The following is a 13083-nucleotide window of genomic DNA, read 5'->3' on the forward strand; positions in this document are numbered from 1 at the left end:
TAGATCATCTATGCTCTTCACAGACTTTATCTCCTTTGCTGTGATGTTTTCAAAACTACCTCTAACAATACCATGGTGATCCACTACTGATTTCTGTGAGGAAATGTATCTGAAATCTGTCAGCAAACATTACATACTTATTTATTGGTAAAGTAATATTTATATAAAAATTAATAGTTATAAAATAATCCCCCTCCCTCTCCCTTCAAGAAAATCCATTTTCTTCTTATTTTGACATCTGACCCTAATCTTAAACCTGATAAATACAGTGTGCCATGTACCCTACCTTCTGCTCTTTTAGATGCTGTTCCATTTTCAGTTGTTCCTCCTTGTTCCTCTGTATATGTTGCTGTAAATTCTTGATCTCAGCTTGTTTGTTATCCATTTCAGCTAGAAGATTTTTCAGCTCCTTCTCCATTTTTTCCTTCTTTCGAGCCTCTCGTGATGCCTCATTCTGATGTAGCTGGATTTCTTGCTGAAGCTGTAATAACAGAGAAGACACAAGTTTAACTTCTGCTGCCTTTTATTCGGGAAAACAAGGCCTCTCTCACTATGCTTGATTTTGAAAACAACAGCTTCTATACTACTATACCCACTACTACATGGAATATGCCAGATATTCTCAGAAGTAAATATGTTCTCTAATGGCTGGACAAAAAATCCTGCATGAGGGAACCTATTTATTGATGACAAGAATTTGTTAAGCACCAGCCAGTTCAACCACACAGAAGTGTCTGATGCAGTCAGACATAAAAGCATTCCTCTGGAGATGCAGTGGGACAAATGTATTTTCAGTTGTAAGTTACTTGTGAAGTGGTGCTTTCTGAATGTAGTGTTAAAACGAATTTGGGCTTGATGTTGTATTACAAGGATTTTTATTTTTATTTTTCTATCTCACCAGCAGAAACACTTATTACTCTGGTAGTAAAGGAAAGAGAGAGATGTCAGACCAGTGTTCGTTTTCACAACTGCTCTCGATCTTTCTGCTCTCATAGTTCCTCTGCGGAAACTTTGAAAGAGGAGCTTTTTCTCATATTTAATAGACTGTCTTGTGACTTCTGCTCTCTCCCTTCCCAAAAATGTGATGGAGCAGAATCAGCAGAGAGGAAACACAGGGGGGTGATCCACATGGAAATACTCAGTTCAGCTAGGGATCAGCAACTGAAAGATGTTCTTCACTTAAAAATTCCTCTCCCTCTGAGCCCACAGATGAAAAATTGCCAGAACTGACTGGGTCTTCAACAGGATCTTCAAAAAGACATTGTCATTTAAGCAGTCTGAAGTGGGGAATGATTTCATACTGGGAGAATGGGAGGTGGTTACAAATGCTGTAACAATCCTGTAAATTTAAGGGCTGATGAAGCAAGTATCAGAAGATTAAGTCTGGCAAGATTCAGTGAGTTTTGATGGGAGTTTCAATCCTCTCTCTTTTCTCTCATGCTCACAATGCTTTCAGAAAAGCAAAGATTTCTATTTTCCTGTAATACATTCCCAGCCATCAGTTTTAGAAACAAAAATTAGTTCTGTGCATGAAACCTAGCTGATCATTACTTTTCTATTTGTGATTAATAGAAAACTGTAAGCTAAATGCTGCTTCCATCTCTCCTCTGTTCTTTGAATATTCTTTTCGGCTTTTCCTTTCTCTTATTGTCTTGCTCGAGCCCCTATTTATTTTCCGCTTTAAATTATTTTATTTCTTATTATTATGTTTTTATATTTTGATGTATCAGAGTTCTGTATCACATCTTCCATCCTTTTCTACTTTCTCTCCATTCTGTGGGTATCCTATTGATTCTCTGTTTTCTGTATCTCTAGCTGCTGTACACATTTAAAGGAAGCTATACGTATTGATCACTAAAGAACTGCCTACTCACACAGTCAGAAAAACAGGGAACCTAACTGAAGGAGGGGACAAAAAAAGTGAAGCTGAGATGGAATATGACTGCTTTCTACAGAGATTGTTGAGGTGAAAAATTATTTAAGCTGAAAAACAGTAGGCAGGAATCATTGTGAAAGAGAAAATAAAAGGTCTCTAACCGTTAGAAAAGTGAGGTTCTGGAAGAGCTTCCCATAAGCAGAAGGGAAGAAAATAGTCTGATTAGTTTTTAATTCAGAATTTGATACATTCATAAAAATGATGGTATGGCATCATATGACAACCACTGCCAATGGCAAGGGACCTAGGATCTCCATTTCAGGTCTATGTTCTACGTGATTCTTTGGAAGCATAAGGATTTACAGTGCAGAAAAAGCCCTACATCTCCAGTATGAAAGATAAATATGATTCAGGCAAAGGAGCCTCAGCCTCATTCAGGGTATTGGGAAGTTATGGAAGCAGCTGGTACATGGCAAAGGACATAGCCTAGAATTAAAGAAAAACACAAAAATCATTCACAACAACTCCTTTCTAAGCACTCCTGAAAATGTTTGAGCTGTGAAAGAACAGGTAGTAGAATAATAGTCAAGGGAGATCAATTGCAAGAGTGGAGAATGGTTCAGGACAAAGCCTAAAATCACCACCTGGTGATCTATACAGACCTGCAGAACAGTTTGATCTGCCTTGTTTTTTGCCCTCTCTGTATCCTGCTGCTGCTCTGTGGCTTGACTTAGACTTTGACGTAACTTCACGACCTCTGACAAGAGCTGGTCTCTCTCCTTTGTTGTCTCTTCTTGACGTTTTAGCAAATCCTGGATACTGGGAACAAGGAAATAATAGTCAAGCAGTGTCATAGGCCCTTTCTGTTCTTCCTCCTATGCCAGAGTAAGATCTTTTGTGAGAAACGGCAATTTAAAAGTAATTTGTGTCATTTAAAACTCCTCTTGGATTAAGGCTCTGCTGGTCAATTGAACTATATGCTCTATCTACTGTGATCGTAGTCACCATCAGCAGAGGCGGCCTTAAAAGCTAACCTAATCCAATAAACCACTCTTCTTGTATCACATCCTCATGGGGCTGAAGAAACTTTCAGTTTCCCAGAAAGGTAACTGTGAACAAAATTCCTCCTTCTCCACCCATTGCAAAATCACTTGGGGACCGAAAATGTTACATTGCTGTAAAAAGTCCCTTTGCAGCTTACCTGACTGGGCAGCTAACTGGGTTATGTCTTACAGTTACCTAATGGAAGAATAAAACAGACTCCCTGTTTAGACACGTTTACAACCTGAAAGAAAGTCCAAGCACTGTGGGTTCAAGCTCAACCTTAAAAACCAGCCTTATAGTTCTAAAAGACTCCTGCAAAGGAGTTGTCTAGTCCCTTGGCCTTGTTACTGGACAGAGTATTTAAGCATAGAATGGGAGAGCAATACACAGGGAAATTTAAGAAGAAATCGTAAGTAGGCAGGTCACAGCAGCCTGGGCAGCAGATGGAAACAAGAGTGAGGTCTTGGCAAAGTAATGGCTCCTGGCTCCTGCAGGAAAACGGAAAAAGCAGCCACAGAAGGCTGCCTTTAGGGAGAGTTATACTAGGGGAAAGCTTAATTACCTATCTTTTAGATCCAAGGAAACCTGTTACACAGGTCCAGAACATTTCAGAGCCAAAAGGTGAAAGGATGGATTTCTCATGCATCCAGGTTGTTTATGTGCTGGTACATTCCTTGGAGGGGAAATGTTTGAGCACACCAAAGACTTTGCTCACAAATAAAAGTCTTGTTTATGCAGGCTGGATACACAGTGCATGGGTAGATGAGCATGTCCCCTACATATCCCGAATGCATAATATAAATAAATACCTTACACAGTGCGAAAATTTCAAGCCAGAACCAGCTGGGCCAACTATCAGCAATCTCAGTAGAAAGTGCACAGGTCATTGGGTCAATACGCTTAATGTCATCTTTGAGTTTACACTTAATCTTACAGCACAAGCACAGTCTGAGGTCTTGATACTACAAACACTAGCATTTAGAGGGCTCTTGAGCAGCTCCTGAGGACCGTTATGATTTGCACACTGCAGCAGCTACAGGCTCCACCGAGACCAGGTCCCTCTATGCTAGCGACTGCGTTAAGCGTTCAGTAAAAAAACCACATAGTCTTGAAAATGTATAAATATGAAACACAAACAAGAATACAGACAGTGATAATGCCTTATAACAAAGCTGAGAACAGAAGAGAAATCAAGTCTTCCGCTTCCTTGACTTATCCACTTGACCTTGCTGCCACCATATGTAAAAATATTTACAGGATCCTATTCTCAAAGACAGAGTATGTTGAAATGCTAGTCAGAAAAAACAATATGACAGATACTGAGGAAGTGCATAATATTGATTTTTATTTGATCTCTCAGCTTAACCCAATGTTGAACAAATTCACTTAGAGCATGATTCTGTACTTGCTCACTGCATAAACACAGACCAATGAATGTGCGCTCATGAGAAAAGAAAAAGGCAGAAAAGACACTATTTTCCAGTGTCTTTGTAGTGTTTAAATGGCTAAACAAGGTGTAGACTGATAGAAAATCAGATCAGGCTTTCCCCCTCCCTGGGGAAAACTTACTTGTAGTCCTCTTCCAGAGACAGTCCAGATCCTTGCTCCACTAAGTTAGTTAGGTGGGCAATTTCCTCTTGCAGTGAATTAATTGTTTCCTTCGCTTTCTGTTCTTTTTCATAGGCTGTATCCACCATTTTCCAGGCCTTTTCAATCTCCTGGGAACAAAATGGAAAGCAATTACATAAATTAAATTGGGTTGAAAATTAATAACAAATTAAAAATTAATTGCCTTGCATTTTGGTTAATCAAGAAAATAGATTTTCATGCCTTTTCATCCTTAAATTCACAACAGTTTTCTTCAACAGGTTTTTTTTTTTGATGATGGCATAGCAAATATTTTGAGCCATTCGGGCTATGTCAATTGACACCACAAAAGTGTACATTATCTGAACATTATCAAATCTCACTCTATGAGGTTTTCGTTATGCGAGTCCCACTAATATTTAAAAATTTACTGAAAATTCTGTGCCCACAAAGGTACAATTGACTTAAATAGCTCACTCACGTCTGTAAAAATCTTATTAGCTGTTACGACAAAAAAACATACAATCTGATATGGATGAGAAAAAAGATGTTACTCTGGGCTTTTCTGCCTCTTCATCTGTGAGGACCTAGTGTATTTTGATTTTAACTATATATTTAGACAAGCCACAATTCTCGTGCCAAACTTCAGCACATGGAATGATTCAAATGAGAGACTCGTGTGCCTCTCATAAGCCTAGGGCTTGATATTTACAAACAGGACAGAGGAGGAGGGTTCACTTGATTTTGTAACCTCCTCTGCATCTCTCTCCCTTGAATCGCTTCCTTGAGAATCAGACAGCAGGCTTATTTGTTGCCAGGTTCAAAGCCAGCTCCTACCAGTTCTGGAATCCTGTGCTAAAAGAATGCATAAATACAGAAAGTGATTGGACTGGAAGAAAAGTTCCCAAAGACTCAGTAAAAAATGAAGACACTACTTTTGATACGAGAAGTCCCTGAGCTGCAAATCACAGTATTATGTCCTCTCCCTCGTGCTCTTTTCTCAGGTGGCTCCTGGTGGAGTTCTGGACTTGATGGACTCATACAAATTTAGACTCCAGGTGTGGCTGTGCAGAACTACGTTAGCTCTAGGGTCTCCCCAAGCAGAGCCAGATAGAAGCATCATTACATTAGACTATAATATCCCTTTCAACTCCTACTTGCATCATATGAAAGCGGGGCAGGGAAAAAAAAAAAATTAAAACACCTCCATAATGAAGAATACAAAATTTAATTTATATCAAATTGTTTACAGCAGTTCTTTATTGACATTAACACCTCTGGTTCTAAAAAAAACCTATTTAACATTAAACTCAAAATTATTGCACCTATATTATGGTATATTATTAATTAATATATTTATTTCAGTCTCTTAAATCAAACAAATGTAGCACTTAGCTGTTTACTGCATAAATCAAAAATTCAAGCTATTGAACTAGCGGAAGTAACAGGCTACCAGACTTTGCTGAAAAGGTAACACACAATATGACATCTGTAGCCCCTTCAAACTGGAGGGGGAATACATTTTCATTTTATTTATTCAACTAGTTCAGCATACCCAAATTTGAGAAACCACCTAGAACTCAAAGATGAGGAATGTTTGCTCTTCTTTTTTTTTCTCTAACCTATTAATAAAGATTTAAATGATGGGCTTTACTTGTTCAGAAATTCTGAAGGAGATTACAGTGAATTAAATTCACTACCTACAAACTATATTTTCATTACTTAATAAGTTACTTAGTTCAAAATTTAGTTTGAAAAATGTGCTTTTCACTTATGTATCAAGCATATTTAGATAGTTTTAAATATTAAAGTCAATTTTTACATTTTATGCGTTTTGAGTTCTAATTTCCATTCAAATGCAGCCATGATCGCACATAAAGTATTAAGCATCATCTAGTAAATAATGAATTTTTAATTCATTATTATCTTACATGAAAATGTTCAATTATGAAATTTAAATAAATGCACACTAGGCTGAAGACATAGTGTGTCATCTTGACTGGCAGAAAAGCATAAAATACAGCTGTAAACAAACATGTTTCAGATTTGACAACCAGTAAGAGGCAATCAACCTTTCTCTAGAAAAATGCAAATGGAAAATAATATTAAAGCTGATTACTTAAATCCAAGCTTCCTCCTGGCTGATTACACTGTGATTAAAACTGGTGAATGAAATCATTACAATTGGAGTTTTGGGGATAGAACTGGTGAATAAAATCAATATGCCTTCTGAAGGGTCCTACTGGCTTCAAGGAGTATTTTGTACTGGTATGTATTCGCAAAAGAGATCTCCTGAAGTCAACGAGGCCATTCAGATAAGCAGTGATTTCACGTCACCCTGAGCTGTGCTTTTGAAACTTCTTGCTTTTGATGTGTAAAGCCAATTGTATTGAATTTATATTGATAAAACCAAATTTTATCAATAAAGTTGGCAGGCACACATGATGGCCCCACTAATACACAAAATCTAAATAAGAATTTGCTACAGACTTCAGCATCAGCAAAACCGGGCTTTATTGTAGTCTGTTGTACAATTAAAGAGGAAGTACACTGGATGCTTGCAGTTAGAATTATTCCATTCCCCAACATTTTTGGAGAAGTACTGAGACTGTGGAAATTGTGAAGCAGAATTCATAAAGTTTGACTGCCTTACTTTATTTTCATTAAATACTCCAAAAAATCACACCAGTTTCACTGCTCAGAAACAGAATTACTGAAATGCTTTCTCAGTATATTGGATTGATACCCCCAGAAATTGAAAACTTGGTAATTCCAAGCAGGGCAATACAATCTCCTATAAATTCCCTTTCTAGCATTCTTCCAGTGCACCCTTGTGGATCAGTATCCCTATCAATGAAAAAGAGAATTGTATTCCCTTCCTGTTCAGCTTGGCCCTTTGCTCCTTGGATACGACTGCAAACAGGAGATTATTATGTCCAGTTTATTAAAACTACAAAACAGAGCAATGAACAACCATCAGACAGTTAACAGCTATTGATCATTATTGACCTGGGTCCTACCAGCCACTGATCTGTGTAGTTAACCCCTGCCCCTAAACAAATCCTACTGATTACAACCAGGCTTCACATGGGGAAAAATTTTGCTTCTGCAACTTTTATTTGTGTATGAAACAATGACCTAGCAGGGGAAGGCTGTACACCTCTTACCCTGATGACCCACCAAGTCACCAAGATTTATGGCCTTAATTTGAAGCAATTATACCATTTTTACAGGAACAGCTCCACCAGGATTCTCCTATCTTTTGTAAATAATGAAACGGTGGAACAGATTGTTTAATTTAGCGCTGAAGAATATAATCTTTGCCATTTTAGCACTTGAACTTTCCTCAACACTCGCCTTGGGCACTTGCAAAACACATTTTTTGAATCAAAACCCCAATATATGACATAAATACTTTAAACAATATCCAAATAATTCCTGAACATTTAAGGGAAAGACTAATTCTCATAACCAAACTGAAAAAGTATCAGTGCAGTTTACTTGGCCCACAGCACACCACTAGAACTGCAATGTCACATGTTGTGCACTGCACTTCCTTTCTAATAGGATCATATTGTCAAGCAGCTTTTTTCAGTACAAAATCTCTTTGCTGGTTCAATAGTAGGTGGTATTGTTAAGCCATACCTTGCCTGAGCTACAAATTAGCTGCTGAAATCGGAAAGGCTCTTATTTTTCCTACTCTTCCACTCCTCGGTTTTATGACATTACTAAGACAATGTCTCCTCAGCTTGGGAACATCTTGAAGGATTGCCTCTGCTACTGTTCACACTCAGAGTATTGCCATGTAATAGCAGAAAGAAAATTATAAGGATCATTGCAGTTCCTGACACCCACCCACCAGGTTTTGATTAGCAGCAGTGAAAACCAAGATTTTCTGTGCAGGTTTCCTCCTCCTTGAGGATACTTTGAGAAGTACCGTGGGCTTGCAAGCTGCAGCCATGGTGTGACAGCACTGCTATTTATATTTACTCCAAGTGTATTTTCTTCATAATTCTAAGGACAGGAAACTTCATTTCAAAGAACTATTTCTGTAGTGCTCATAGATCACTCCAGATTGTTACACTGAATTTATTTTACCGGAACAAAACACTTTATTGTAAAGCATGGAGGTTTCTCAACTAAATGCTAAATTAAAGCCTGTCTAGATACCACAGCCTAAGTTTTTAAACCATCAGAAGGAAAAAAGTTCAAAATATAGTCTTCTGATCATTTGGCAGCTTTAGGTTTCTGGGAGTCAAAACTCACTGTAAGGCTAAAAATATCAACTGTTTTTAGCGAATCGAGCACTTTGACTTGACAGAGTTCAAATCAATAATAACAAAGAACACATCAGAGCAAATTGGTACAATCACATTGAAATGCTAGATAGGCTTCCTTTTCAAAAACACCGTGAAACATTTATTTATATGAGTTGATGACACTTCCCTGGTCTACAATCAATATTTCAGCAAGTAAGTAGATTTTTTTTCTGTTCTGGCAATAGTTAACATCCAAGCAGCCCTCCAAAAATCTTAATGAAAATATTAATGAATTAAAAACTAAATATTAAGTTGAAAATGTGCTATTTTACAGAGCTTAAACAAAAACTATTAGTGAGTACTTGATAGCTGATGGAGTTGGTTTGGTGAAAATAAACACAGAATTTGACTGGGACCTGCAAAAATACCAGCCTGAGAAAATAAAGAGATTTTGTGGCAAAGCAGTGGTTAAAGAACTGGAATTGCCAGCTCTATACTTGGTCCTCCAGCTAGTTCTCTACATAAAATGAAGTGTTCTTGCAGATACTTTTCTTATTACCGTGTTTTTCATTAACAATTTGGGATCATATTTAATACTATTCAAAACTTTACCGTCTTCATTGACGATATAGTTCCCCGATCATCTTTAGAGAGCTTTGTGAGCACAGCTACTTTAGATGAATTCGCCACCAGCTCAGCACTCAGCGCCCTGCACTTCTCCATGAGACGCTTTTCATTTTCATGAGACTTCTTCAGAACAGCATGGAGCTTCTCGTACTCTGTTTGGAATTTTTCCAGAGTTTTATCTCCCTTAAGTAGATTGAGGAACTCTTGGAAGTCTTTTTCCAGTGCTTCAAATGCACTTTCTTCTATAGATGGCTTGCCAGACTTTTCCTGAATGAAATGAGATAGATAATCAACAAACAGGAGGAATTCAACATCTCACTTATGACCTCAGAATATAAAAAAGCAATATACTGAGTGTGTAACAGCTACTAAGAAATCGTAACAAAACTTTCTGAAATAACAGTTCTCTTGCTAGCATATGATATGCACATTGCAGGCTATTTTTCAAAGTGATCTCCCCTGATTTTACTGAAATAACTTGTGCTTTATCAGTCAGAGTTCCTGTAATTGCGTACCACAACTACTTCAAAGACAGGTCTATAAAATATCTTCATTGTGATAGTGTTTAAATAATACCTCAACTATTCAGGAAGCCCAGTATTTTAGCCTCAATTCTTCCCAGTTCCCTATACTCTAAAGTCTGATTAGTTTATGCTTTCTATGCAGATCGTGCCAGAAAATCACTTGCAGATAAGCATGTCTGAAAGCTGCAGTAATGCCAAAGCAAGCCAATCCTTCCTCCGCAGGAAATGCCACTGTTAAACCTTCCACAGGGGACATTTTTGATCTCACTCAGTTCTGACACCAAGTTTTACCAGCTCAGTTGCTGGACACCAAATTCCACCAATATTTTGCAAAACAGCTTAAAATAAGTCTCCGTTATAGCCTTCAACAAAACACACTCATACCAAGTGGAGGCAGTATGGCTGTTTTCCGGGAGTTAGCTTGATCTGCTAAGCAGCAAGATAAATCAGCTCAGCAGACACTTCGTGCTGTCACAGATATGTTGCTGCCAGTACTCAAGCTTGCACGAAACAGACTGGAACCTCTCTACGCTGCAATCGGAAGCCTAGGTATATCCTTAGAATTACATGTCAGAGGTGGACCCACTTGGACAGGAAAACAGCTCTCCTGTTAGCGCTGGCTGTGGATGTATGGTGAGCATCCCTCACAGACGAGAGGCCATGAGATGTACAGCTCCCACAGCTTTAAAAATCTGCCCTCGTATCTTTCCCCCAAACCAAGGGATTGCTATTTTCAAAAATGGTTCAGGCCCCTACACACCATTTGAACATAAACAGTTTAAAGACGAGAATTTTCAAAATTCTAAAAAAAAATAATTCTGAGAGCAAAACAACACGTTTCGTTTGTTTCATTGGCTTTTTTTTTTGGGGGGGGGAGGGGGTGGCCAGTACATAAGATCACACTACCTGGAAAACCTGAAATAAAAAGGGTAAAACCAGACCCTTACGACATGAAAGAAATGTCAGGCCATGTGACGCATCGAGGCAGAGGCACCGGCTCCAAATCCCCCCTCCTGGCCAAGGCTCTGAGCTGAGGGTTTTTCTCCTGTGTCAGAAACTTCAATGGGAAAACAGCAAGGGCAAACTCAACACTAAACCCCACGCTCCTGTTGGTGTGGAAGGGTGGCCTGTGCGGCATGGCTGAAGTTTGGTGCATGGCCCCTTCAAACCTGCTCTGGTGCTCACAGCAACGAATTTAGGTTTCTCCTTATTTCATCCTCCTCTCCAACGTCAAACCTTCAGCTGTGATCTCGTTTACGTTTGTGATTGTAATTGGAGTTAAAAGCAGAGCAGTAACGGCATATGGGGAGGTGAGGGGGGAATCACACGCGCGGTCTTAAAAGTAGTGCGTGTTCCTAAAATTTAAGTGCTATTACTGCCTATGTACAAGTTGCCTGATTGCTCCTGCTTTCAAGGCAGGATCTAACTGAGCTCTGCTCACAGAAGTCACTCGACACGTAAGTCTGGTCTATAGATACAGACGGTATATAGATGATGCCGTCGGGCTTGTTCTAATGTACCGGTGCTCGTCTGTTGAAAAACAACAGCGAGGAAAGGAGGGTGAGGGGGAGCTCACCTCAGCCATGCTGCCGGCGGGCGGGGGGCGGCAGGGGTCGGGGCGGGGGTCAGTGCCGGGGTCGGGGTCAGTGCCGGAGCCGGTACCGGTGCTATGACCGCCCCAGGCCGCGGCGGCGCAGAGGCCGCTGCGCCGTATCGTAGCAACGGCGGCGGGCGGGGCCGGAGCGCGGCGGGGCGGCGGGCGGGGCCGTTGGGGCGGCGGCAGCGGCCATGGCGGCTGCGCTGTCCCGCGCTGCTGTGCGGGCCCCCGGTCCGGAGGCTACGCGGAGAGGCTCGTCGCGGCCCTGCACAAGGCCCTGGTCGCTCCTCCGCGTCCCTTCGGCCTCGGGGTTTTCTTCCAAAGGCGTCCGTCCTGCTGTTGAAATTCACCCGTCAGGGATTTTAACCAACGACTCGGGAATAGTTCCTTCTGATAGGAAAGTCCGGTAGCTGCTCCGTGAGCCCAGTGAGGAGCAGAGCTCAGCGGGAAGGGTCCAACGTCCCCCCAGGGCACGCAGGGAGGCGGGGCCGGGCGTGCGGAAGGTGATAAAAGGGGATTTGTGCGGGTTCGGGGCACAGACCGCGTGTGGAGCCCGGCTCGTGCCGCGTGGCTGCGCCTGGCCGTTCTCCTCGGCCTGGCGGCGCCGGCGAAGGACAGTGCACAAACCGCGGCCTGGAACGGGGAAGGCAGGACAGCGGCTCTGCCTCGGAGAGCTGTGCTGGAGTACCAGCTGCTGCGGTCTGCTCCGCTCCCAGCTAACCCTTGAAACAGCTGGTTTTATCTCCGTGGGGTCACAAATTGTTTCATCTCATAGCTTTGGAGGGCAGGGAATGTATCGCACCATGCATGTACCCCCTATCAGAATGGATGGTGGTTATGACCTTAAAGTACCACTTGAAACTAATAATGACAATGGAAAACTTTTTTCTCTTCCTGGTTTAATGAAGCCTGAATTGTAGCGCTTCATTTTACTGATTACATGGCAAAATAGGCAATTGCAAATGGATGCTTTCAAATGGTCTGATTTTACCATTAGAACTGGAGAATAATGCACATTTTATAGTGCATTTTCTATATATAATACTGTGTTCAGCTCTGGAGTCCCCAACACAAGAAGGACATGGAGCTGCTGGAGCGAGTCCAGAGGAGGGCCACAAAGATCATCCAAGGGCTGGAGCACCTTTCCTATGAAGACAGGCTGAGAGAGTTGGGGCTGTTCAGCCTAGAGAAGAGAAGGCTCTGAGGAGATCTTCTAGCAGCCTTCCAGTACTTAAAGGGGGGCTACAGGAAAGCTGGAGAGGGACTTTTTACAAGGGCGTGTAGTGATAGGACAAGGGGCAATGGCTTTAAACTGAAAGAGGGGAGATTTAGATTGGATATAAGGAAGAAATTTTTCCCTCAGAGGGTGGTGAGGCAGTGGAACAGGTTGCCCAGAGAAGTTGTGGATGCCCCATCCGTGGAAGTGTTCAAGGCCAGGCTGGATGAGGCTTTGCGCAACCTGGTGTGGTGGAAAGTTTCCCTGCCCATGGCAGGGGAGTTGGAACTAGATGATCTTTGATGTCCCTTCCAACCCTAACCAATCTGTGATTCTGTGATTCTATATGACTT

At 41.0% G+C, this 13083-nt stretch overlaps 1 protein-coding gene across 1 annotated transcript in view; it reads right to left on the reverse strand.

The window, feature by feature from the left end:
* CFAP58 (cilia and flagella associated protein 58) overlaps nt 1–11502 on the reverse strand; it is a 58587-nt gene extending 47085 nt beyond the window's left edge. The window contains exons 1-5 of the mRNA XM_086616810.1: nt 11494–11502; nt 9379–9660; nt 4490–4638; nt 2539–2695; nt 287–481 (exon numbers count right to left, since the gene is read on the reverse strand). Coding sequence (XP_086472936.1) covers nt 287–481; nt 2539–2695; nt 4490–4638; nt 9379–9660; nt 11494–11502 — 792 coding nt within the window. The remainder of the gene's footprint in view (nt 1–286; nt 482–2538; nt 2696–4489; nt 4639–9378; nt 9661–11493) is intronic.
* Between the last annotated feature and the right edge of the window lie 1581 nt (nt 11503–13083).

The sequence above is a fragment of the Tauraco erythrolophus genome, chromosome 9 (assembly GCF_009769465.1).
Source record: "Tauraco erythrolophus isolate bTauEry1 chromosome 9, bTauEry1.pri, whole genome shotgun sequence".
Classification (NCBI taxonomy): Eukaryota; Metazoa; Chordata; class Aves; order Musophagiformes; family Musophagidae; genus Tauraco; species Tauraco erythrolophus.